The sequence below is a fragment of the Oncorhynchus kisutch genome, unplaced genomic scaffold (genome assembly GCF_002021735.2).
Source record: "Oncorhynchus kisutch isolate 150728-3 unplaced genomic scaffold, Okis_V2 Okis03b-Okis08b_hom, whole genome shotgun sequence".
Taxonomy (NCBI): Eukaryota; Metazoa; Chordata; class Actinopteri; order Salmoniformes; family Salmonidae; genus Oncorhynchus; species Oncorhynchus kisutch.
The window spans coordinates 18,998,447-19,020,717 of NW_022261980.1; the positions used below are offsets into that span (position 1 = coordinate 18,998,447).

At 43.4% G+C, this 22,271-nt stretch overlaps 1 protein-coding gene across 1 annotated transcript in view; it reads left to right on the plus strand.

Annotated features, from left to right (window-relative positions):
• Positions 1 to 22,271, plus strand: part of LOC109877235 (isocitrate dehydrogenase [NADP], mitochondrial) — a 91,207-nt gene that overhangs the window by 11,267 nt on the left and 57,669 nt on the right. The window contains exons 3-6 of the mRNA XM_031812565.1: positions 15,132 to 15,297; positions 17,654 to 17,814; positions 17,921 to 18,064; positions 19,478 to 19,614. Coding sequence (XP_031668425.1) covers positions 15,132 to 15,297; positions 17,654 to 17,814; positions 17,921 to 18,064; positions 19,478 to 19,614 — 608 coding nt within the window. The remainder of the gene's footprint in view (positions 1 to 15,131; positions 15,298 to 17,653; positions 17,815 to 17,920; positions 18,065 to 19,477; positions 19,615 to 22,271) is intronic.

The following is a 22,271-nucleotide window of genomic DNA, read 5'->3' on the forward strand; positions in this document are numbered from 1 at the left end:
ACCAAACCCTCCTTGTTGTAATTTCAGGTGCTCCTTATCATCCAAATGAATTTCTTGCAACAGGGCAATATCAATATTTTCTTTTTTCAAAAAAGACAGTACCTTCTTCCTTTTAATGGGGTTATGGCTCCCTCTAATGTTCCATGTACATACACGCAGTCCGTTACCTGCCATTGTATCTTGACCATTCAATATCCAGACTGGATCCTACTGTAAAAGTGGGGTGGTACCTTTTTCCATGTGTTGAACTCTCCTCTATCTCACCGAGCATAAACAAACGATATGAACCCTGAAGTCGAACTATACTAAACCCAAAAATGAAACATGTAAAGATCCAAAAGGGGGTTTTCCCACTAGCTAACATGCAGGGGATTTCAACTCTCCAATGTAGACTCTTAAGTCCGCATTGCCGCTCAATAGCCTCATCCTTTATATGTATGGAAAAGGAAATCAATAGAAGAAGATTGAGGCTCTTCCACCTAAAACCACCTAAAACCAAGCCTGGGCACCACTATGGATTCACACATATCTCAGCCTGAGCTATAGTGGCTATTACTTTAGCAAGAAAAATAATAAAGATACGAATATTACTGAGCCGGAGTATGTGAGGACTCACACCACTGTTTCATGATCAGATTCAACCAAAAATAAACAAAGTTATCCAATGCTGTGGAGGTGCAGCTTAAAGTTATTTACCCGAGAGAGTCAATAAACGCAGCAGCCTCTTCAGGTGTGTAGAGCTTTTTAGGTGATCCGTTGACCATAATCTTCAATGTGGCTGGGTACAACAGTGCGTAGTCCATCTTCATTCTCCTGAGTCGAGCCTTCGCCTCATCAAACGCTTTGCGTCATCGTACAACCGCAGTGGAATAATCATTGAAGAATGAGACCTTTGGACTTTTACGTTGACTACCATCAGAGCCGATGTTTCTAGCCGCGTCCATGACGCGCTGCTTGTCGGTGAAGTTGTGGAACTTTGGAACAATGGTGTTAGCTTCGCTAACGTTAGCTAGCTCCTCATGCACATCCACAGTGGTTTTGGTCGACTTCTTAGTAGTTTTATTGGGCATGTTGTTGGAGATTTTTGCGAAATAGCCGTCAAGACTCATTATATGGTAACTTATTTAGCCAATTCTACCACTTTTTCAAGCTAGGAGATTCATGTAAAAATATAAATTTACGAATGCCACGAGAGCTCACTGAAACACCGTGTTCTCTCTACGGCGCCATTTTGTCTCCTCGGCTTTTCATTGTTGATGGACAACAATAATTTTTCACCTCTTCCACACTCACTTTACGGAATTTAAAAGTACAATGGTTGTCTTTCATAATTTGATCACATATACTTGGATGTGTAGTGTCAGCGTTACACAGTTTACAGTTTGAATGCAAAAATCGCTGATGACTTTTATTTCCCTCACCAACTTTAAACATCAACTATCTGAGCAGCTAACTGATCGCTGCAGCTGTACATAGTCCATCTGTAAATAGCCCACCCAATCTACCTACCTCATCCCCATACTGTTTTTATTTACTTTTCTGCTCTTTTGCACACCAGTATCTCTACTTGCACATCATCATCTGCTCATTTATCACTCCAGTGTTAATCTGCTAAATTGTAATCATTCGCTCCTATGGCCTATTTATTGTCTACCTCCTCATGCCTTTTACACACACTGTATATAGACTTTCTTTTCTCTACTGTGTCATTGACTTGTTTATTGTGTTATTGGCTTGTTTATTGTTTATTCCATGTGTAACTCTGTGTTGTTGTCTGTGTCACACTGCTTTGCTATGTTTTATCTTGGCCAGGTCACAGTTGTGAACTTGTTCTCAACTACCTGGTTAAATAAAGGTTCAATAAATCAAATAAAAAACATCAAGCATTTCACACACTGTTAGTGGTGACCACTTGGTGGTCTATAGCAGCTTCCCACCAGAATGGGCTTTAGGTGAGGCAGATTAACCTGTAGACATATTACTGTATTCAAGATGAGATCCTCTCTAAGCTTTACAGGAATTAATATAGACCGCAACACCGCCCCCAATGGCATTTTCTGTAGATCTTATAACCATGTATTGCTACCACTGTATCATCAAAGGTATTATCTAAGTGAGTTTCAGAGATAGTCAGAATATGAATGTCATCTGTTATTGACTTCATGAAACTTGTTTCTCAGGCTGTTTATGTTAATATGGGCTATTTTTTTGCACCTTTCTGGGTTTGATTGATTTTAATGCTTTTACTGGGAAGCTTATCAGAAGTAGACTTCCTCATGTTATTTATATTGGAGCTGATAGTGCAGGGTGAGTTGCACATAGTGGACTTCCTATGAGTCCAGGAGCCATTGATAAGTCACTGTCCTGACCACTAACAGTACTGTACACCATGGACCACTGTCCTGACCACTCTAACAGTACTGTACACCATGGACCACTGTCCTGACCACTAACAGTACTGTACACCATGGACCACTGTCCTGACCACTCTAACAGTACTGTACACCATGGACCACTGTCCTGACCACTAACAGTACTGTACACCATGGACCACTGTCCTGACCACTAACAGTACTGTACACCATGGACCACTGTCCTGACCACTCTAACAGTACTGTACACCATGGACCACTGTCCTGACCACTCTAACAGTACTGTACACCATGGACCACTGTCCTGACCACTCTAACATTACTGTACACCATAGACCACTGTCCTGACCACTAACAGTACTGTACACCATGGACCACTGTCCTGACCACTAACAGTACTGTACACCATGGACCACTGTCCTGACCACTAACAGTACTGTACACCATGGACCACTGTCCTGACCACTCTAACAGTACTGTACACCATGGACCACTGTCCTGACCACTAACAGTACTGTACACCATGGACCACTGTCCTGACCACTCTAACAGTACTGTACACCATGGACCACTGTCCTGACCACTAACAGTACTGTACACCATGGACCACTGTCCTGACCACTAACAGTACTGTACACCATGGACCACTGTCCTGACCACTCTAACAGTACTGTACACCATGGACCACTGTCCTGACCACTCTAACAGTACTGTACACCATGGACCACTGTCCTGACCACTCTAACATTACTGTACACCATAGACCACTGTCCTGACCACTAACAGTACTGTACACCATGGACCACTGTCCTGACCACTAACAGTACTGTACACCATGGACCACTGTCCTGACCACTAACAGTACTGTACACCATGGACCACTGTCCTGACCACTCTAACAGTACTGTACACCATGGACCACTGTCCTGACCACTAACAGTACTGTACACCATGGACCACTGTCCTGACCACTTTAACAGTACTGTACACCATGGACCACTATCCTGACCACTAACAGTACTGTACACCATGGACCACTGTCCTGACCACTCTAACAGTACTGTACACCATGGACCACTGTCCTGACCACTCTAACAGTACTGTACACCATGGACCACTGTCCTGACCACTCTAACAGTACTATACACCATGGACCACTGTCCTGACCACTCTAACAGTACTGTACACCATGGACCACTGTCCTGACCACTCTAACAATACTATACACCATAGACCACTGTCCTGACCACTCTAACAGTACTGTACACCATGGACCACTGTCCTGACCACTCTAACAGTACTATACACCATAGACCACTGTCCTGACCACTCTAACAGTACTGTACACCATAGACCACTGTCCTGACCACTCTAACAGTACTATACACCATAGACCACTGTCCTGACCACTCTAACAGTACTATACACCATAGACCACTGTCCTGACCACTCTAACAGTACTAAACACCATAGACCACTGTCCTGACCACTCTAACAGTACTGTACACCATGGACCACTGTCCTGACCACTAACAGTACTATACACCATAGACCACTGTCCTGACCACTCTAACAGTACTATACACCATGGACCACTGTCCTGACCACTCTAACAGTACTGTACACCATGGACCACTGTCCTGACCACTAACAGTACTGTACACCATGGACCACTGTCCTGACCACTAACAGTACTATACACCATAGACCACTGTCCTGACCACTCTAACAGTACTGTACACCATGGACCACTGTCCTGACCACTCTAACAGTACTATACACCATAGATCACTGTCCTGACCACTAACAGTACTGTACACCATGGACCACTGTCCTGACCACTAACAGTACTGTACACCATAGACCACTGTCCTGACCACTCTAACAGTACTATACACCATGGACCACTGTCCTGACCACTCTAACAGTACTGTACACCATGGACCACTGTCCTGACCACTAACAGTACTGTACACCATGGACCACTGTCCTGACCACTAACAGTACTATACACCATAGACCACTGTCCTGACCACTCTAACAGTACTGTACACCATGGACCACTGTCCTGACCACTCTAACAGTACTGTACACCATGGACCACTGTCCTGACCACTCTAACAGTACTGTACACCATGGACCACTGTCCTGACCACTAACAGTACTGTACACCATGGACCACTGTCCTGACCACTCTAACAGTACTGTACACCATGGACCACTGTCCTGACCACTCTAACAGTACTGTACACCATGGACCACTGTCCTGACCACTCTAACAGTACTGTACACCATGGACCACTGTCCTGACCACTCTAACAGTACTGTACACCATGGACCACTGTCCTGACCACTCTAACAGTACTGTACACCATGGACCACTGTCCTGACCACTAACAGTACTGTACACCATGGACCACTGTCCTGACCACTCTAACAGTACTGTACACCATAGACCACTGTCCTGACCACTAACAGTACTGTATACCATGGACCACTGTCCTGACCACTTTAACAGTACTGTACACCATGGACCACTGTCCTGACCACTCTAACAGTACTGTACACCATGGACCACTGTCCTGACCACTCTAACAGTACTGTACACCATGGACCACTGTCCTGACCACTTTAACAGTACTGTACACCATGGACCACTGTCCTGACCACTCTAACAGTACTGTACACCATGGACCACTGTCCTGACCACTCTAACAGTACTGTACACCATAGACCACTGTCCTGACCACTCTAACAGTACTGTACACCATGGACCACTGTCCTGACCACTAACAGTACTGTACACCATGGACCACTGTCCTGACCACTCTAACAGTACTGTACACCATGGACCACTGTCCTGACCACTAACAGTACTGTACACCATGGACCACTGTCCTGACCACTAACAGTACTGTACACCATGGACCACTGTCCTGACCACTCTAACAGTACTGTACACCATGGACCACTGTCCTGACCACTCTAACAGTACTGTACACCATGGACCACTGTCCTGACCACTCTAACATTACTGTACACCATAGACCACTGTCCTGACCACTAACAGTACTGTACACCATGGACCACTGTCCTGACCACTAACAGTACTGTACACCATGGACCACTGTCCTGACCACTAACAGTACTGTACACCATGGACCACTGTCCTGACCACTCTAACAGTACTGTACACCATGGACCACTGTCCTGACCACTAACAGTACTGTACACCATGGACCACTGTCCTGACCACTCTAACAGTACTGTACACCATGGACCACTGTCCTGACCACTAACAGTACTGTACACCATGGACCACTGTCCTGACCACTAACAGTACTGTACACCATGGACCACTGTCCTGACCACTCTAACAGTACTGTACACCATGGACCACTGTCCTGACCACTCTAACAGTACTGTACACCATGGACCACTGTCCTGACCACTCTAACATTACTGTACACCATAGACCACTGTCCTGACCACTAACAGTACTGTACACCATGGACCACTGTCCTGACCACTAACAGTACTGTACACCATGGACCACTGTCCTGACCACTAACAGTACTGTACACCATGGACCACTGTCCTGACCACTCTAACAGTACTGTACACCATGGACCACTGTCCTGACCACTAACAGTACTGTACACCATGGACCACTGTCCTGACCACTTTAACAGTACTGTACACCATGGACCACTATCCTGACCACTAACAGTACTGTACACCATGGACCACTGTCCTGACCACTCTAACAGTACTGTACACCATGGACCACTGTCCTGACCACTCTAACAGTACTGTACACCATGGACCACTGTCCTGACCACTCTAACAGTACTATACACCATGGACCACTGTCCTGACCACTCTAACAGTACTGTACACCATGGACCACTGTCCTGACCACTCTAACAATACTATACACCATAGACCACTGTCCTGACCACTCTAACAGTACTGTACACCATGGACCACTGTCCTGACCACTCTAACAGTACTATACACCATAGACCACTGTCCTGACCACTCTAACAGTACTGTACACCATAGACCACTGTCCTGACCACTCTAACAGTACTATACACCATAGACCACTGTCCTGACCACTCTAACAGTACTATACACCATAGACCACTGTCCTGACCACTCTAACAGTACTAAACACCATAGACCACTGTCCTGACCACTCTAACAGTACTGTACACCATGGACCACTGTCCTGACCACTAACAGTACTATACACCATAGACCACTGTCCTGACCACTCTAACAGTACTATACACCATGGACCACTGTCCTGACCACTCTAACAGTACTGTACACCATGGACCACTGTCCTGACCACTAACAGTACTGTACACCATGGACCACTGTCCTGACCACTAACAGTACTATACACCATAGACCACTGTCCTGACCACTCTAACAGTACTGTACACCATGGACCACTGTCCTGACCACTCTAACAGTACTATACACCATAGATCACTGTCCTGACCACTAACAGTACTGTACACCATGGACCACTGTCCTGACCACTAACAGTACTGTACACCATAGACCACTGTCCTGACCACTCTAACAGTACTATACACCATGGACCACTGTCCTGACCACTCTAACAGTACTGTACACCATGGACCACTGTCCTGACCACTAACAGTACTGTACACCATGGACCACTGTCCTGACCACTAACAGTACTATACACCATAGACCACTGTCCTGACCACTCTAACAGTACTGTACACCATGGACCACTGTCCTGACCACTCTAACAGTACTGTACACCATGGACCACTGTCCTGACCACTCTAACAGTACTGTACACCATGGACCACTGTCCTGACCACTAACAGTACTGTACACCATGGACCACTGTCCTGACCACTCTAACAGTACTGTACACCATGGACCACTGTCCTGACCACTCTAACAGTACTGTACACCATGGACCACTGTCCTGACCACTCTAACAGTACTGTACACCATGGACCACTGTCCTGACCACTCTAACAGTACTGTACACCATGGACCACTGTCCTGACCACTCTAACAGTACTGTACACCATGGACCACTGTCCTGACCACTAACAGTACTGTACACCATGGACCACTGTCCTGACCACTCTAACAGTACTGTACACCATAGACCACTGTCCTGACCACTAACAGTACTGTATACCATGGACCACTGTCCTGACCACTTTAACAGTACTGTACACCATGGACCACTGTCCTGACCACTCTAACAGTACTGTACACCATGGACCACTGTCCTGACCACTCTAACAGTACTGTACACCATGGACCACTGTCCTGACCACTTTAACAGTACTGTACACCATGGACCACTGTCCTGACCACTCTAACAGTACTGTACACCATGGACCACTGTCCTGACCACTCTAACAGTACTGTACACCATAGACCACTGTCCTGACCACTCTAACAGTACTGTACACCATGGACCACTGTCCTGACCACTTTTTTTTACCTTTATTTTATTTTACCTTTATTTAACCAGGTAGGCTAGTTGAGAACACCTTTATTTAACCAGGTAGGCTAGTTGAGAACACCTTTATTTAACCAGGTAGGCTAGTTGAGAACAAGTTCTCATTTACAATTGCGACCTGGCCAAGATAAAGCAAAGCAGTTCGACAGATACAACGACACAGAGTTACACATGGAGTAAAACAAACATACAGTCAATAATACAGTATAAACAAGTCTATATACAATGTGAGCAAATGAGGTGAGAAGGGAGGTAAAGGCAAAAAAGGCCATGGTGGCAAAGTAAATACAATATAGCAAGTAAAACACTGGAATGGTAGTTTTGCAATGGAAGAATGTGCAAAGTAGAAATAAAAATAATGGGGTGCAAAGGAGCAAAATAAATAAATTAAAATTAAATACAGTTGGGAAAGAGGTAGTTGTTTGGGCTAAATTATAGGTGGGCTATGTACAGGTGCAGTAATCTGTGAGCTGCTCTGACAGTTGGTGCTTAAAGCTAGTGAGGGAGATAAGTGTTTCCAGTTTCAGAGATTTTTGTAGTTCGTTCCAGTCATTGGCAGCAGAGAACTGGAAGGAGAGGCGGCCAAAGAAAGAATTGGTTTTGGGGGTGACTAGAGAGATATACCTGCTGGAGCGTGTGCTACAGGTGGGAGATGCTATGGTGACCAGCGAGCTGAGATAAGGGGGGACTTTACCTAGCAGGGTCTTGTAGATGACATGGAGACAGTGGGTTTGGCGATGAGTATGAAGCGAGGGCCAGCCAACGAGAGCGTACAGGTCGCAATGGTGGGTAGTATATGGGGCTTTGGTGATAAAACGGATTGCACTGTGATAGACTGCATCCAATTTGTTGAGTAGGGTATTGGAGGCTATTTTGTAAATGACATCGCCAAAGTCGAGGATTGGTAGGATGGTCAGTTTTACAAGGGTATGTTTGGCAGCATGAGTGAAGGATGCTTTGTTGCGAAATAGGAAGCCAATTCTAGATTTAACTTTGGATTGGAGATGTTTGATATGGGTCTGGAAGGAGAGTTTACAGTGGACCACTGTCCTGACCACTCTAACAGTACTGTACACCATGGACCACTGTCCTGACCACTCTAACAGTAATATACACCATGTACCAGTGTCCTGACCACTAACAGTACTGTACACCATGGACCACTGTCCTGACCACTCTAACAGTACTGTACACCATGGACCACTGTCCTGACCACTAACAGTACTGTATACCATGGACCACTGTCCTGACCACTCTAACAGTACTGTACACCATGGACCACTGTCCTGACCAGGTCTTGTAATGTCTGAGGAAACGATGGATTAATTATGGACAGAAAGTATCCACTCCACTTCACTCCCATGTTTTATGAGCTGAAATAAAAGATCCCAGAAATGTTCCATACTCACAAAATGCTTATTTCTCTCAAATTTGCTTACATTGCTGTTAGTGAGCATTTCACCTTTGCCAAGATAATCCATCCACATGACAGCTGTGGCATATCAAGAAGCTGATTAAACAGCATGATCATTACACAGGTGCACCTTGTGCTGGAGACAATAAAAGGCCATTCTAAAATGTGCAGTTCTTTCACACAACACAATGCCACAAATGTCTCAAGTTTTGAGGTAGCGTGCAATTGGCATGCTAACTGCAGGAATGTCCACCAGAGCTGTTGTCAGAGAATTGAATGGCCATTTCTCTACCATAAGCTGCCTCCAACGTTGTTTTAGACAATTTGGCAATACATTTAACCGGCCTAAAAACAACGCAGACCACGTGTAACCACGCCAGTCCAAGACCTCCACATCCGGCTTCTTTACCTGCTGGATCGTCTGAGACTAACCACCCGAACAGCTGAATAAACTCTGGGTTTAGACAACTGAAGAATTTCTGCACTAACTGTCAGAAACGTCTCAGGGAAGCTCATCTGTGTGCTCGTTGTCCTCACCAGTGTCTTAACCTGACTGTAGTAACCGACTTCAGTGGGGAAATGCTCACCTTCGATGGCCACTGGCACGCTGGAGAAGTGTGCTCTTCACAAATGAATTAACTTAATCAACTTTTTCAACTGTACCGGGCAGATGGCAGACGGTCTGTATGGCGTCGTGTGGGCAAGTGGTTTGCAGATATCAACGTTGTGAATCGAGTGACGTGTATGACAGCGTGTTCCAGTTCCCGCCAATATCCAGCAACTTCGCACAACCATTGAAGAGGAGTGGCACAACATTCCACAGGCCACAATCAACAGCCGGATTAACTCTATGCAAGGGGATGTGTCTTTCTGCATGAGGCAAATGGTGGTCACACCAGATACTGACTGGTTTTCTGATCCACGCCTCTACTTTTATTAAAAAGCTATCTGTGACCAACATATACATATCTGTATTCCCAGTCATGTTAAATCCATTTCCTTATTTGAACTGTAACTCATATAACGCGAACTCCTAGCAACCCAAAGGTTACGAGTTGGAATCTCATCATGGACAACTTTAGCATTTTAGCTAATTAGAAACTTTTTTTTTTAGCTATTTTTGAACTACTTTTAACCTTTTAACCTAACTCCTAAATGTAACCTTAACCCCTAACCCCAGCTAACGTTAGCCAGTTAGTGAAAATTAGCCACCTAAATGGAATTCAAATCATACAGGATGTTACGAATTGTAATTCGTACAATATGTTCCGAATTTGGTGAACGTACACTTGCTGACAGGTGTATAAAATCGAGCACACAGCCATGCAATCTCCATAGACACTCATTGGTAGTAGAATGGCCCGTACTGAAGTGTTCAGTGACTTTTAGCAACAGGTGTGGCTGAAATAGCTGAATCCACTCATTTGAAGGTGTGTCCACATACTTTTGGTCAGATAGTGTAAATTTAGCACATTTGTAACATAATATACAGAAACGTGCGCTCTCTTAACAACAGTCTATTCCTAGGATGCATGAATTTCAAGTTGGGGGAAGCTACAAGTTATCCTACCATTTCTACCGATCTGTTTGCCAGTTTTGATTTTCATATGCACATATCAGTGAAACAATTTAATTTAAATTATAACGTATTAATTTCTCATGTGGTTAATAATACAAATCAGGATTAAAATGATAAAAATCTAAAAATGGAAATTCCACCCATTCGAGACCAACAGCCTCTGTCATAATAAATATTATGGACACATTGATTCACCGTGAGCCATTGGCGGCTAAAGAAATGAGAGATGGCCAATGTAGCAGTAGGCCCATTGTCAACTAAGTAAAAATACATAAATCCGACAAAATATCCTGATGAAAATGCAGGTTCTTTCAATTGCATTAATCTCTACACCGCCTGTCTGCCTCCCTCCCTTTCTATCTGTCTTGACTTGAGCTATCACTAGTGAAGTGTAACATGGTAGCCTATCAAATCAATCAACTGGGTCTTGCCCAATGACTGTATATATGAAGCTCTGGCCAAAGATGTTGCTTGCAAACTTGCAACAATGTATCAACTAGCCTATTCAGAGCCCTCAGAGTTTCCCACCAGTGAGCTCTGGACAGACAGCTGTTTTTGTGCAAAAGGAAATGTTGAGGTATTTTATGACGTTCCACTCGATATATTGGATACTGTGGATTGTTTCAAATCACAAGCCTGTAGGTCTATATACCAAGCCTGTATGTCTATATACCAAGCCTGTAGGTCCATATACCAAGCCTGTAGGTCTATATACCAAGCCTGTAGGTCTATATACCAAGCCTGTAGGTCCATATACCAAGCCTGTAGGTCTATATACCAAGCCTGTAGGTCTATATACCCAGCCTGTAGGTCTATATACCAAGCCTGTAGGTCTATATACCAAGCCTGTAGGTCTATATACCAAGCCTGTAGGTCCATATACCAAGCCCGTAGGGTCTATATACCAAGCCTGTAGGTCCATATACCAAGCCTGTAGGGTCTATATACCAAGCCTGTAGGTCTATATACCGAGCCTGTAGGTCTATATACTAAGCCTGTAGGTCTATATACCAAGCCTGTAGGTCTATATACTAAGCCTGTAGGTCTATATACCAAGCCTGTAGGTCCATATACCAAGCCTGTAGGTCCATATACCAAGCCCGTAGGGTCTATATACCAAACCTGTAGGTCTATATACCAAGCCTGTAGGTCTATATACCAAGCCTGTAGGTCTATATACCAAGCCTGTAGGTCTATATACCAAGCCTGTAGGTCCATATACCAAGCCTGCGACATGGGCAGTGTGCGTGGCAATAGGCCTCGCTGATTATTGAGATGCAGCTGTCTGTGAAAAGCAATGCATCTAAAATATGAATGAAGATGATATGCCTTCAGTATCATTTGAAATGTTGAGATGAGAAGAAGAGGAGGGTTGTAAGCGAACATATTGGTGCTTCTCTCTCCAGAATGTGTTCATATCTCCAGAATGTGCTCATATCTCCAGAATGTGCTCATATCTCCAGAATGTGCTCATATCTCCAGAATGTGTTCATATCTCCAGAATGTGCTCATATCTCCAGAATGTGTTCATATCTCCAGAATGCGTTCATATCTCCAGAATGTGCTCATATCTCCAGAATGTGTTCATATCTCCAGAATGTGTTCATATCTCCAGAATGTGTTCATATCTCCAGAATGTGTTCATATCTCCAGAATGCATTCATATCTCCAGAATGTGTTCATATCTCCAGAATGTGCTCATATCTCCAGAATGTGTTCATATCTCCAGAATGCATTCATATCTCCAGAATGTGCTCATATCTCCAGAATGTGCTCATATCACCAGAATGCATTGAGCTGTCTCCCCCTAATTCTTGCGCATTCATTGTTTTATTGTGTTAATTGTTTGCCCTTTGATTGTTTATTTTGATCAATTCCCCATTACATATGTCACCAGTAGTAAATGTACCCTTAATCCCTGTAATTTGGTTACATACATTTCTGTTAATGCATGAATTAATTAGGCCTACAGTCATTTACTGTGATGTTGACTGTGAAGTTGGAGTGGAAATGATGTTTGCAGAGTTCATAACCTGCTACACTTGTGAGAAACAAGTTTTGGTTTATTTCATACCATAGTTTATGAATGTGGTCAATTTTTCCCTTGTTTTTTTGCTAGGAGCACTCCATGTGAACAATGAGCATGTGTCTGGTTTCTCTGCTCTGTTGAGAGAGCACGCGCATTAGCATGCATAGGCTAACTGGATGTCTGCTTTTTGATTGTCTTTACTCACCACCACGAACATGCTGAGGTTCTCAGGCATTTTTTATTTACCTCACAAAGTCAATGAAGTCTGTTTATTTTTTATCCATTATGAATGATAATAGTTCCTCGCAGTATTTGAAAAATTGTTCTAACACTCTCCCCTCAAATAATCACCAGGCCTCGGTGTGAAAGAGACAAATGTCATGCTCTGAGCTTTAAAAGAAGCTGATGATCCTCTGTGGCTACATCATGCTCTCTGGTGAAGTACACTATATATACAAAAGTATGTGGACACCTCTTCAAATGAGGGGAATCGGCTATTTCAGCCACACCTGCTGCTGACAGGTTTATAAAATCGAGCACACAGTCATGCAATCTCCATAGACAAACATTGGCTGTAGAATGGCCTTACTGAAGAGCTCAGTGACTTTCAACATAGCACCATCATAGGATGCAACCTTTCCAACAAGTCAGTTTGTCAAATTTCTGCCCTGCTAGAGCTGCCCCGGTCAACTGTAAGGGCTGTTATTGTGAAGTGGAAACATCTGGGAGCAACAACACCTCAGCCATTAAGTGGTAGGCCACACAAGCTCACAGAATGGGATCGCCGAGTGCTGAAGCGCATAAAAATTGTCTGTCCTCTGTTGCAACACTCACTACCGAGTTCCAAACTGCCTCTGGAAGCAACGTCAAGCACATTAACTGTTAATCGGGAGCTTCATGAGCAGCTGCACACAAGCCTAAGATCACCATGCGCAATGCCAAGCGTCGGCTGGAGTGGTGTAAAGCTCGCTGCCATTGGATTCTTTAGCAGTGGAAACGCTTTTTCTGGAGTGATGAATCACGCTGCACCATCTGGCAGTCCGACGGACGAATCTGGATTTGGCGGATGTCAGGAGAACGCTGCCTGCCCGAATGCAACGTGTCAACTGTAAAGTTTGGTGGAGGAGGAATAATGGTCTGGGGCTGTTTTTCATGGTTCGGGCTATGCCACTTAGTTCCAGGGAAGATATATTTTTATTTTTACCCCCCTTTTCAATCTTGTGTCAGAGGTGAAGGTGGAGTCATGCGTTCCGTTCAACTGGTGACTGAGGTGAGCCTGCAAGCGCCTAGCCCGCCACAAGGAGTCATTATAGCGTGATTAGCCAAGTAAAGCCCCCTGGCCAAACCCTCCCCTAACCTGGATGATGCTAGGCCAATTGTGTGCCGTCCTATGGGACTCCCGTCCACGGCCGGAAGAACCCAGGTCTGTAGTAACGCCTCAGGTCTGTAGCTGCGCCACTCGGGAGGCCCCAGTAAAGGGAAATCTTAACGCTACAGAATACAACGACATTCTAGACAATTCTGTGCTTCCATTTTTGGCAACAGTTTGAGGAAGGCCATTTCCTGTTTCAGCATGACAATGCCCCGTGCACAAAGCGAGATCCATACAGAAATTGTTTATGGAGATCTGTGTGGATGAACTTGACTGGCCTGCACAGAGCCCTGACGTCAACCCAATCGAAAACCTTTAGGATGAATTGGAACGCCAACTGCGAGCCAGACCTAACTGCCCGACATCAGTGCCCGACCTCACTTGTGGCAAGTCCTTGCAGCATTGTTCCAACATCTAGTGGAAAGCCTTCCCAGAAGAATGGAGGCTGTTATAGCTGCAAAGGGGGGACCAACTCCATATTAAAGCCTTCCCAGAAGAGTGGAGGCTGTTATAGCTGCAAAGGGGGGACCAACTCCATATTAAAGCCTTCCCAGAAGAGTAGAGGCTGTTATAGCTGCAAAGGGGGGACAAACTCCATATTAAAGCCTTCCCAGAAGAGTAGAGGCTGTTATAGCTGCAAAGGGGGGACCAACTCCATATTACTTTTGGTCATGTAGTGTTATTTTTAGTGATTTTATTTATTTCTGTATAGACCGGAGTAATTATATAATTTTGGCAACTGTATTTAATTTTACTTTGCAGGCACCCCAACCAAACACATATACCCACTCCTCTCCTCTCCTCCATCCTCATTAAATGTGTTGTATTGTTCCAGCTGGTCCTGTCTAACGTGGACGTGGAGCTGAAGTATTATGACCTTGGTTTGCCGTGCCGCGACCAGACAGACGACCAGGTCACCATTGACTCGGCCATCGCCACCATGAAGTACAACGTGGCTGTCAAGTGTGCCACAATCACCCCGGATGAAGCCAGAGTCGATGGTATCTACTTTAATCACAGAAATACATTATCTGGTTAGAAATAAATCATACATCCACAAGATGGATATTTGAATCCCAGGGGATAAGACTTATTCAAGTGTTTCTATAAATATTTGTTTGACCATGGTTTCAGTGTCAGGAGGTAGATCAGTACTGCAGTTTGACAGTTAACAGCTTAACTCCTGTCAGGCCTTCATCCATGACCCTTACTCCTCAGAGTTGAAGATGTGGAAGAGTCAGGGTTAGATAGATAGTTAGTTAGTTACCTGGGCTAGATGTAGTAAGGTCAGGGTTAGGTAGATAGTTACCTGGGCTAGGTGTAGTAAGGTCAGGGTTAGGTAGATAGTTACCTGGGCTAGGTGTAGTAAGGTCAGGGTTAGGTAGATAGTTACCTGGGCTAGGTGTAGTAGGGTTAGATATACACTACTGTTCAAAAGTTTGGGGTCACTTAGAAATGTCCTTGTTTTTTTTTAAAGAAAAGCACTTTTTTTAATCTATTGAAATAACATCAAATAAATCAGAAATTCAGTCTAGACATTGTTAATGTTGTAAATGACTATTGTAGCTGGAAACGGCAGATTATTTATGGAATATCTACATAGGCGCACAGAGGCCCATTATCAGCAACCATCACTCCTGTGTTCCAATGGCACGTTGTGTTAGCTAATCCAAGTTTATCCTTTTAAAAGGCTAATTGATCATTAGAAAACCCTTTTCCAATTACATTAGCACAGCTGAAACTGTTGTTTTGATTAAAGAAGCAATAAAATTGGCCTTCTTTAGACTAGTTGAGTATTGTCACGACTTCCGCCGAAGTTGGCTCCCCTGCCTGTTCGGGCGGTGCTCGGCGGTCGTCGTCACCGTCCTACTAGCCACTACCGATCTCTTTTTCGTTTGTCTGTTGGTTTTGTCTTATTAGTTTCACCTGTGTGTATTTTAGTTTAGTTAGCGTCCTTATATATAGTAGGTTGTCCCACCCTTGTTTTGTGTGGGATTGTTTTTTGTTACTCTGTCGTATGGTGGTTTTCGTATGTGTATTCTCTGGACTATTTGGTCCTGTGTTTGGGCTGGTCTATTGTATGCGCCCTGTATGTTGGCGTGACCGTTTTGTGCACCGGAGAATAAATTGACGATCTACTGAACCCTGCTCTCTGCGCCTGATTCCACCCACCACTCCTAGTATCCCGTGACAAGTATCTGGAGCATCAGCATTTGTGGGTTCGATTACTGGCTCAAAATGGCCAGAAACAAAGCACTTTCTTCTGAAACTCGTCAGTCTATTCTTGATCTCAGAAATAAAGGCTATTCCATGCGAGAAATTGCCAAGAACTGAAGATGTTGTACAATGCTGTGTACTATTCCCTTCACAGAACAGCGCAAACTGGCCCTAACCAGAATAGAAAGAGGAGTGGGAGGCCCCGGTGCACAACTGAGCAAGAGGACAAGTACATTAGAGTGTCTAGTTTGAGAAACAGATCACACACAAGTCCTAAACTGGCAGCTTCATTAAATAGTATCCGCAAAACACCAGTCTCTACGTCAACAGTGAAGAGGTGACTCCGGGATGCTGGACTTCTAGGAAGAGTTCCTCTGTCCAGTGTCTGTGTTCTTTTGCACATCTTAATCTTTTCTTTTTATTGACCACTCTAAGATATAGCATTTTCTTTGCAACTGTGCCTAGAAGGCCAGCATCCCGGAGTCACCGCCTCACTGTTGACGTTGAGACTAGTGTTTTGCGGGTACTATTTAATGTAGCTGCCAGTTGAGGACTTGTGTGTCGTCTGTTTCTCAAACTAGACACTCTAATATACTTGTCCTCTTGCTCAGTCGTGCACCGGGGCCTCTCGCTCCTCTTTCTATTCTGGTTAGGGCCAGTTTGCACTGTTCTGTAAAGGGAGTAGTACACAGCATTGTACGAAATCTTCAGTTTCTTGGCAATTTATCGCATGGAATAGCCTTCATTTCTCAGAAGTGTATAGTTGTAGTGTATAGTTACCTGGGCTAGATGTAGTAAGGTCAGGGTTAGATAGATAGTTAGTTACCTGGGCTAGATGTAGTATGGTCAGGGTTAGATAGATAGTTAGTTACCTGGGCTAGATGTAGTATGGTCAGGGTTAGATAGATAGTTAGTTACCTGGGCTAGATGTAGTAAGGTCATGGTTAGATAGTTAGTTAGTTAGTTAGTTAGTTAGTTACCTGGGCTAGGTGTAGTTGGGTTAGATAGATAGTTAGTTACCTGGGCTAGGTGTAGTTGGGTTAGATATATAGTTATCTGGGCTAGATGTAGTAAGGTCAGGGTTAGAGTTATGGTTAGGTCTAATAGGTTAACTCAGGCCTCCATCTCTAACCCTAACAGAGTTCAAGCTGAAGAAGATGTGGAAGAGTCCCAACGGAAGCATCAGGAACATTCTGGGCGGAACCGTCTTCCGAGAGCCGATCATCTGCAAGAACATTCCCCGTCTGGTCCCTGGTTGGACGCAGCCAATAACGATCGGCAGACACGCCTTTGGTGACCAGGTAGATAAGTAACATACAATACGTGTTTTAGATTAGATTTGTATTCAATCACAGAGCATGTGAGGAATGTTCTGTTGTTGATGTTTGTTGTTGTGTTGTTCCACAGTACAGAGCCACAGACTTTGTGATCACCAAGCCAGGGAAGTTTAAGATGGTGTTCACCCCAGCTGACGGCAGCAAGGGGAGTGAGTGGGAGGTCTTTGACTTCGTCTCAGGAGGCTGTGGGTTGGGCATGTACAATACTGATGAGGTGAGCAGGCTGGGGCAGGTTCTTTTTTTTTTTAAGTTACACACTTTATTTTCCATCCAAGGAATGAAATTTGCCTTTGACATTAAAGAACATAAACTGAGCAAAAATATAAACACAACATGTAAAGTGTTGGTCCCATGTTTTATGAGCTGAAATAAAATATCTCAGAAATGTTCTCTATGCACAAAAAGCTTATTTCTCTCAAATTTGGTGGACAAATGTGTTTACATCCCTGTTAGTGAGCACTTCTCCTTTGCCAAGATAATCCATCTACCTGACAGGTGTGGAAAATAAAGAAGCTGATTAAACGGCATAATCATTACACAGGTGCACCTTGTGCTGGAGACAATAAAAGGCCACTTTAAAATGTGCACTTTTGTCACACAACACAATGCCACAGAGCGTGCAATTCGCATGCTGACTGCAGGAATGTTGCCAGGGAATTTAATGTTAATTTCTCTACCATAAGCCTCCTCCAACATCGGTTTAGAGAATATGGCAGTACATCCAACCGGCCTCATAACCGCAGGCCACGTGTAACCACGGCAGCCCAGGACCTTCACATCCGGCTTCATCACCAGCTGGATCATCTGAGACCAGCCAGACGGACAGCACCACTGAAGAATTTCTGCACAAACTGTTAGAAACGTCTCAGGGAAGCTTATCTTGTGCTCGTCGTCCTCACCAGGGTTTTGACCTGACTGCAGGTCGGCGTCATAACCGACTTCAGTGGGTAAATGCTCATCTTCGATGGCCACTGGCACGCTGGAGAAGTGTGCTCTTCAGGGATGATTCCCGGTTTGAACTGTACCAGGCAACTGGTAGTGTTTTGTGGGCCAGCGGTTTGCTGATGTCAATGTTGTGAACAGAATGCCCCATGGTGGCGGTGGGGTTATGGTATGGGCAGGCATAAGCTATGGACAATGAACACAATTGCATTTTATCAATGGAAATTTGAATGCACAGAGATACCGTGACGAGATCCTGAGGTCCATTGTCTTGTTATTCATCCTCCACGATCACCTTATGTTTCAGTATGATAATGTACAGCCTGTCTTTCCTCTCCAGTCCATCACCTCATTTTTCAGTATGATAATGTACAGCCTGTTTGTCCTGTCCAGTCCATCACCTCATGTTTCAGTATGATAATGTACAGCCTGTTTGTCCTGTCCAGTCCATCACCTCATGTTTCAGTATGATAATGTACAGCCTGTTTGTCCAGTCCATCACCTCATGTTTCAGTATGATAATGTACAACCTGTCTGTCCTGTCCATCACCTCATGTTTCAGCATGATAATGTACAGCCTGTTTGTCCTGTCCATCTCCTCATGTTTCAGTATGATAATGTACAGCCTGTTTGTCCTGTCCTGTCCATCACAGGGTTCTAATAGTGTTCTGTCTGTCCTGTCCAGTCCATCACAGGGTTTGCCCACAGCTGTTTCCAGTATGCCATCAATAAGAGGTGGCCTCTATACATGAGCACTAAGAACACCATCCTTAAGTACTACGACGGACGCTTCAAGGATATCTTCCAGGAGATCTTTGAGGAGTAAGACATTCAACTGGCAGCCTACAGTATAGAGTTGCACTGCATTCCACATTTATACTATTCTAGATATAGACTATACCTAACTACTGTAGATATAGTCTATTCACCATATCTATAACTAACTAGATATAGTCTATTCACCATAGTTATAACTATATATAGTCTGTTCACCATATTTATAACTATATATAGTCTATTCACCATATTTATAACTAGATATAGTCTATTCACCATATTTATAACTAGATATAGTCTGTTCACCATATTTATAACTAGATATAGTCTATTCACCATATTTATAACTAGATATAGTCTATTCACCATATCTATAACTAACTAGATATAGTCTATTCACCATATTTATAACTATATATAGTCTATTCACCATATTTATAACTAGATATAGTCTATTCACCATATTTATAACTAGATATAGTCTATTCACCATATTTATAACTAGATATAGTCTATTCACCATATTTATAACTAGATAAAGTCTATTCACCATATTTATAACTAGATATAGTCTATTCACCATATTTATAACTAGATATAGTCTATTCACCATATTTATAACTATATATAGTCTATTCACCATATTTATAACTAGATATAGTCTATTCACCATATTTATAACTAGATATAGTCTATTCACCATATTTATAACTATATATAGTCTATTCACCATATTTATAACTAGATATAGTCTATTCACCATATTTATAACTAGATATATAGTCTATTCACCATATTTATAACTAGATATAGTCTATTCACCATATTTATAACTAGATATAGTCTATTCACCATATCTATAACTAACTAGATATAGTCTATTCACCATATTTATAACTATATATAGTCTATTCACCATATTTATAACTAGATATAGTCTATTCACCATATTTATAACTAGATATAGTCTATTCACCATATTTATAACTAGATATATAGTCTATTCACCATATTTATAACTATATATAGTCTATTCACCATATTTATAACTAGATATAGTCTATTCACCATATCTATAACTAACTAGATATAGTCTATTCACCATATTTATAACTATATATATAGTCTATTCACCATATCTATAACTAGATATATAGTCTATTCACCATATTTATAACTATATATATAGTCTATTCACCATATTTTTACTAGATATAGTCTATTCACCATATTTATAACTAGATATAGTCTATTCACCATATTTATAACTATATATAGTCTATTCACCATATGTATAATTAACTAGATATAGTCTATTCACCATATTTATAACTAGATATAGTCTATTCACCATATCTATAACTAGATATAGTCTATTCACCATATTTATAACTATATATAGTCTATTCACCATATTTATAACTATATATATAGTCTATTCACCATATTATACCTAACTAGACATACAACTCTATTCAATCTGTATCGCCTGATAGAGCACTGGAAATGTAAAGGTCATTTCCTATTGAGACGACATCTGCAGTGTTTACCGTGAATGCAGTCTCTGCTAACGCGGGAACATTGCCTTTAAATTTCAATCATAATCATCAAAGAAATTGTAGTTGTCACATGCGTGGAATACGACAGGTGTAGTTGAAAGAGATGGGTAATCATCGGTCTTCTTCGCTGAAGGCAACTTGTCTAAGACAATGAAATTGGCTGCCTTGGAGAACCGATCAACGACCACCAGGGTAGTGGTAAGCCCTTGGGATGGAGGTAACCCTCTGATAAAGTCTACAGACAGGTGGGACCAGGGCCCGCTGGGGATGGGCAGAAGTTGTAGCAACCCAGCCGGTTGCTGGCGTAAGGACTTGCTTTGGGCACAGGTGGAACAGGGCACAACAAAGGATCTCACCTCAATCATGTTGAGCCACCAGAATATCTTCCTCAGGAACTCCAGAGTCCGATTAACCGGGGTCAGGTTCTCGGGTCTGGGCTTGTCCGACCGTGGTCTCAATACTCCATATCACAGCGGCCACAATGCGGGAGCTGGGGATGATGAGCTCGGAGTCCCTCTCCTCGTTAGGGACATCCTGTTGGCGGGACAGGGTGTCTGCTTTCTGATTCTTGGATCCCGGGCGATAGGCTGAAATCAAAATCGAGACCTCCGCAGTAAAGGCAGAAGCCTTCGCACATGCACCTTGTGGGCTCAGACATGTGCGTCCCAGCTGCATGGGCTCCTCAATAATGGGTTCGGGGAGCTTGGGGTGCTCAATAAACCAGGATAATGGGGTGGTGTCAAAAAGGTGCTGTTTCACGTGTTCTCGGAGGCAGTTGTCGATTCTGATTGCCAGAATTATCAGGGACTCAAGGTCCTCTTCCAGTTCCCGAGAGGCCAGTTCATCCTTGATGGAGTTGAACAGTCGGCTGGCTGCTTCTTGTCCGCTGAATGGGTGGTTGAAGACTCGTCGCAGCTCGGCAATGAAGGCTAATATTTATTTTTAATTTGACCTTTATTTAACTAGGCAAGCCAGTTAAGAACAAATTCTTATTTTCAATGACGGCCTAGGAACAGTGGATTAACTGTCTGTTCAGGGGCAGAACGGCAGGGTAGCCTAGTGGTTAGACCGTTGGACTAGTAACTGGAAGGTTGCAGGTTCAAACCCCCGAGCTGACATGGTACAAAACTGTCGTTCTGCCCC